General features: G+C 41.9%; 1 protein-coding gene across 1 annotated transcript in view; it reads left to right on the top strand.

The window, feature by feature from the left end:
- Positions 1-3,227, top strand: part of ODF4 (outer dense fiber of sperm tails 4) — a 14,305-nt gene extending 11,078 nt beyond the window's left edge. The window contains exons 5-9 of the mRNA XM_005878845.1: positions 1,857-2,030; positions 2,366-2,500; positions 2,686-2,772; positions 3,030-3,034; positions 3,138-3,227. Coding sequence (XP_005878907.1) covers positions 1,857-2,030; positions 2,366-2,500; positions 2,686-2,772; positions 3,030-3,034; positions 3,138-3,227 — 491 coding nt within the window. The remainder of the gene's footprint in view (positions 1-1,856; positions 2,031-2,365; positions 2,501-2,685; positions 2,773-3,029; positions 3,035-3,137) is intronic.
- Positions 3,228-5,649: the final 2,422 nt, after the last annotated feature.

Genomic DNA, 5,649 nt, shown 5'->3' on the forward strand with positions numbered 1-5,649 from the left:
AAATTCCCCACACAGATATAATCACAATGACATTACAATGGATTTAATTCCAGCCTTTTGTGTGTATATATACATAAAATAAATACAGAAATATAGATATATTTTTATTTTACTTTTTATTGCATTTATTAATTAATAAAATTATATAAATTTCACATATATTATGTTATTTTAATAAATGTCTATTATTTTTAAAAATTATAATCATTCTACATGCCCTGTATTGCAAACTCCACTTTTCAGTTGTGAGCATTTACTTATATCATTAAATAATTATTCTATAGCATCACCTATGTTTACAATTTATCTGATTAGGTAGTATATAAACAGAGTGAAAATTCAAAACATGCAGAAGACTATACAGTGAAGTGAGCCTCCTGTTTCTCCTTTCTTCCTAGAAACACTCTATTCAGAGACAATCAGCTGTCTTATCATCATTTTGTTTGTTTGTTAATCATCACCTGAGGATTTTTCCCCATTGATTTTTTTAAAATATATTTTATTGATTTTTCACAGAGAGGAAAGGAAAGGGACAGAGAGTCAGAAACATTGATGAGAGAGAAACATCGATCAGCTGCCTCCCGCACACTCCCCACTGGGGATGTGCCCACAACCAGGGCACATGCCCTTGACCGGAATTGAACCTGGGGCCCCTCAGTCCGCAGGCTGACGCTCTATCCACTGAGCCAAACCGGTCAGGGCCCCATTGATTTTTAGAGAGAATGGAAGGGAGAGAGAGAGAGAGAGACAGAGAAACATCAATGTGAGAGAGACATATTGATTGCTTACCTTTGCACACACACTCCCCAACCAGGGCTGTGAGATAGAGCCTGCAACTGAGGTATATGCCCTTGATCGGAATCGAACTGGAACCCTTCAGTCTGCAGGCTGAAACTCTTTCCACTGAGCCAAACCGGCTAGGGCCATATCATCATTTTTAATGAACATAATAATCCAATGTGTGGGTACACTTTAATTTATTTAACAAATCTCTTGTACATTTAAATATCTCTGCAAAGAAGATCTCTGTATATACTTTATAGTGTGATCTTGGATGATTTCCTTAATGTAAATTCCGAAAAGAAACATTTCTGGGTCAAAGGGCTTACCAATTTAGGGTGTTTTTTTGTTGTTATTTTCTTTTCTTTTTATTTTATGCCATATCACTTACTAGAAATGCTGCCTACTAGTAGTATGTGATAGTACTTCTTTCTTCTAAATCCTTTCCTACACTAGATATCATCACTTTTGTCTTGATCTTTTCTAATTTAATAGATTTTAAAAATCACATTTTGCCCTGGCTGGTGTGCTCAGTGGTTAGAGCGACGGCCTGCCCACAGAATGGTTACAGGTTCGATTCCTGGTCAAGGGCATGTACCTGGGTTGCAGGTTTGTTCCCTGCCCCAGGCTGGGGCGAGGGCAGGAGGCAATCAATCGATGAGTCTGTTTCTCTCTCTCCCTCCCTTCTTTCCACTCCCTCTTAAACAAACAAACAAACAAACAAACATCAGTGGGAAAAAATAGCCTTGGGTGAGGCTTAACAGCAACAATCACAATTAATTTGCATTTCTTTGTGTTGAGCTTCCTATGTTTTTTGGACTTTCTTCTTTGAGAATGGCAGCTCACGCTTTTTGCCTATTTTTTCTATTGAGGGATTTGACGTTATATGGTTAGGATCGCCGAACAATCTCCATCAAAAACCGTTGCCTGTCTCAGAAGTGATATTTCATTGTTATCGCAAGTGTGTATTTCTTTGGTTATTAACGGGCCTGAGCATTTTCTCAGATTGGCTCTTTGGATGATAGCTTGTCTTCTTGCGAATCCCTAAGTTTATCCTGTTTCCTCCTTTTCTCCAGACAATTTGGAGCTGTGGACAGAGCACCCGTTCTTTGGGGTGGCCAAGATCACCTTCAGCCTGTCGCTGATGCTGGGCTTCTTCTACACCATCTGGCTGTACCTGCCGTACATCCCTGGGCTGCAGCGAGTGCCCTTCTTTGGCTTGGTTGGGTGCATCATCAGCGTCTGTGAAGGTGCCCCTTGGTTCTGGGAAAGATCCTCAGTGTCTCCTCACCCCATCTTCCCCGGCACTGCTCCCTCGTCCTTTCTCTGGCCGTTGGGGAGGGGCTTGGTGGGTGGTGGAAACACACAACAGGTAGAACTGGTAGTTGTTGACTGGAAATGGATTTCCATCATTTCCTGGTCACTAGAGAGGTGGGAGCGAGGGGTTGATTCCCAGGAACCTCTGGGGCCATGGACTCTGTGTGCGCTCGTGGGAGTCGTGGTTTGTGGCTATGGCACCGCAGATGAGGAAGAGTCCCTATGGGATCCGCGGGTGGCAATGACCCTTCTGCTTCCTGTCTCCTAGTTGCCTTGCTTTTCTCCGGCCTCCTGCTGTTTCCGATTGATGTCTGGCTCTACGAGGTGGAGAAGAATTTTTCAATCCACATCGGGTGGAGCTATTTTATTGGCTGGGTGGTGTTTATCTTATATCTCATCTGTGGTGAGTGTCCTGGAGGGCCCTGGGAAGGAGGGGACGTGGGTGCGGGTCAGGGCAGAGAAAGTGTGGCGAGGTGGCTGACCGTCACAGGGATGGGTTCTCAGGGACTTCCTTTTGGGCTCACCCTGCTTGCCACTTTCCTTCCACTCTCTGACTTTCCTCTCCCCCATCCCCTTGTCTTTTCCCAGCGTTCCTCTGCTACTTCAACAATAAAAGATTCTGGAGTCTGATTCTGAGCAGTGCGTCTTCCACCCTGTCCTTCAGCAGCAGCAGCAGTAGGTCAGGTTCGCTGAGTACAGGGTCTCAAACATCTATGTCGACTGGGAAGAAGCCCGGGATCTGAACAAGGCAAGGAATCTCTGTAAGCTTTTCTGAACCCCTGGCACCAAGTTCTGTCCTTTGATCTGGATCACCCTCCTCATTCTTCCCCACAACCCTTAAGTAGTTCGGCCCTCCTCACTGCAAATCATTAGAGAGCAAGGATTTTGGACCCGCTTTGCACGCCTCTTCTTTGTTCCCGCTTTGCCTGCAGTTTGGGTAATGTGGAATAAATTGTCTTTTATTTATCATCTCTGGCAGTTGTTGAAGAAGGAGAGGAAGGGAGAAAGAACAGGTTTGTTTCCGAATTCTTTCTACCTAGGAGCCTTTTGGCACCCTTTGGTCCCCACACCTGCCCAAGCCCTCCCACAGCACCCTGTACACGGACGGGCAAATACCTCTCAAGAGTTAAGCCTCTTTACACTTTTTTACCCCCATCTCAAACTTTGTTCGCTAGGAGATAAGGGGAATGATCAGGAAAGAGATATCACTTATGAATTTGTTGGCTTAATTTATTCACAGTGAAGAATTCAAGAGCAAAATGGCATTTGGAAAGAGGCGGGTTAAACCGTGAGAGCACTATAGGGGGTTGTATCATGTGCCCTGGACAGCAGTCCAACCCTCTGTCCAGCTCAAATGACTAGCACTCATGAGCAGTCTGCCTAGATAACACCAGCACCAACCTCAACCCTACCTCCACCACCTCCTCCACCTTCACCTCCTCCACCATCACCATCACCACCTCCATTTCTACCACCACCTCCACCTCCTCCATCCCCTCCACCTCTACCTCCACCTGCACTTTCACCACTACCACCACAATCAACTTTTTTTTAAAAAATATCTTTATTGATTTCAAAGAGGAAGTGAGAGGGATAGAGAGTTAGAAACATCGATGATGAAAGAGAAACATCAATCAGCTGCCTCCTGCACACCGCCCCCGCCGCCCCCCGGGGATGTGCCCACAACTGAGGTACATGCCCTTGACCGGAATCGAACCCGGGACCCTTCAGTCCACAGGCCGACGCTCCATCCACTGAGCCAAACCGGTCAGGGCCACCACAATCAACTTTACCACCTCCCTTCCTTTCTGAAATCAATAAAAAGATTTTTTTTTTTAAAAGAAAAGAAATAAAAAGGGAATTGAGAGGCACACAAAAGTCACTGGTACATAGCAATTCTCAAATCCAGCTGGGAAAATGTTGACATTTCCTTCATTAAAACTCAGTCTGATTTCAGTCCAGGAGTGTCTCCATGGATCTTTTTAAATCTTTTTTTAAAAGATATAATTAATATACCATAAAATTTACTATTTTTAAAGTATACAGTTCAGTGGTTTGGGTATATTTACAATGTTGTGCAACCAGCACCACCATCCAATTCCAGGACATTTTCATCATCCTAATCACTCTCCATTCCCTTTAGCCCCTACTAATCTATTTTCTGTTTCATTGGATTTACCTATTCTGACATTTAATATAAATTAAATTATAAAATATATGGCTTTTTGTGTCTGGCTTCTTTTGCTTAACAAAGTTTTCATGGTTCATTCATGTTGTATAAAGTATCAGCACTCCATTTCTTTTTTTATGGCTGAATAATATTACATTTATGGATATGCCATATTTTATTTATCTATTTGTAAATCGATGGACATTTTGGTCGTTTCCACCTTTTGACTATTATGAATAATGTTGCTATGAACAAGTTTTCATACAAAAGTTTTCAGTTCTTTAAGGTATATATAACTAGGAGTGAAATTACTGACTCACATGGTAACTCTATGTTTAACTTCTGGCCGAACTGCCAGAATGTTTTTCAAAGCAACTGTACCATTTTACACTCCCATTAGTAATGAGAGAAGAGTCCAATTTCTCTACATCCTTGCCACACGTTATCGTACATGTTATTGATTCAATATTTCTTAATAAATGTGAAGTCCTCTCTTCCTGTGGTTTTGATTTGCATTTTCCTAATGCATTTCTCCAAGAGGTAATCTCATGTGTTTACGGCCAATTTGTACATCCTCTGTGGCTCTGCCTGCTATGTCCTTGATTTTACCTTCTGAATCACCCTTTTCTATGAAAGGCAGCCCGTTTTTTTGTGCTGTGTAGTTTTCTCAGCCTACTTCTTGCTAGAATTTTGGGGAATTGAACCTGCAACCTTGGCATACGGGGACGATGCTCTAACCAACTCGGCCAGGGCCTTTGAGTTTTTTTTATTTCAGTTCTTGTATTTTTCAGTTCTAAAATTCCCACTTAGTGGTTCTATATATCTTCTATTTCTTTGCTGAGACTTTCTATTTTTTGTGTGTCATTTGTTTCAATCATGTTTGTAATTGCTCATTGAAGCGTATTTGTGATGGCTGCTTTAAAATTCTTATTAGAGAATTCCAGTGTGGAATCATACATCTGTCCTTTTGTGTCTGCTTATTTCACTTGGCATAACATCACCACGGTTCATCCACGTTGTAGGATGTATCAGAATTTAATTTTTCTTAAGGCTGAAAATATTCTATTGTATGTACAGACCATATTTTGTTTATTCATTCAGCAGTTGATGTACACTTGTGTTGTTTCCATCTTTTGGCTATTGTGAATAATGCTGTTATGAACATTGGTGTATAAATCTCATATGTGTAATTTTAAGCCAGAGTCTGATGGATTCAGTAGTAGCCATTTAGTTTCATATTGTAGTCATGAATGCTGTTCACCAAATCTTTCTAGCTTTCTGCCTTCTGGGAATATGCTAAGATTTCACCTTCTGACTCCCTTGTGTTTGGGTAGAGTCATGTGACTAGTTCTGGCCAATGAATTGTGAGACACACTTCCTCT

Source organism: Myotis brandtii, unplaced genomic scaffold, assembly GCF_000412655.1.
Source record: "Myotis brandtii unplaced genomic scaffold, ASM41265v1 scaffold573, whole genome shotgun sequence".
NCBI lineage: Eukaryota > Metazoa > Chordata > Mammalia > Chiroptera > Vespertilionidae > Myotis > Myotis brandtii.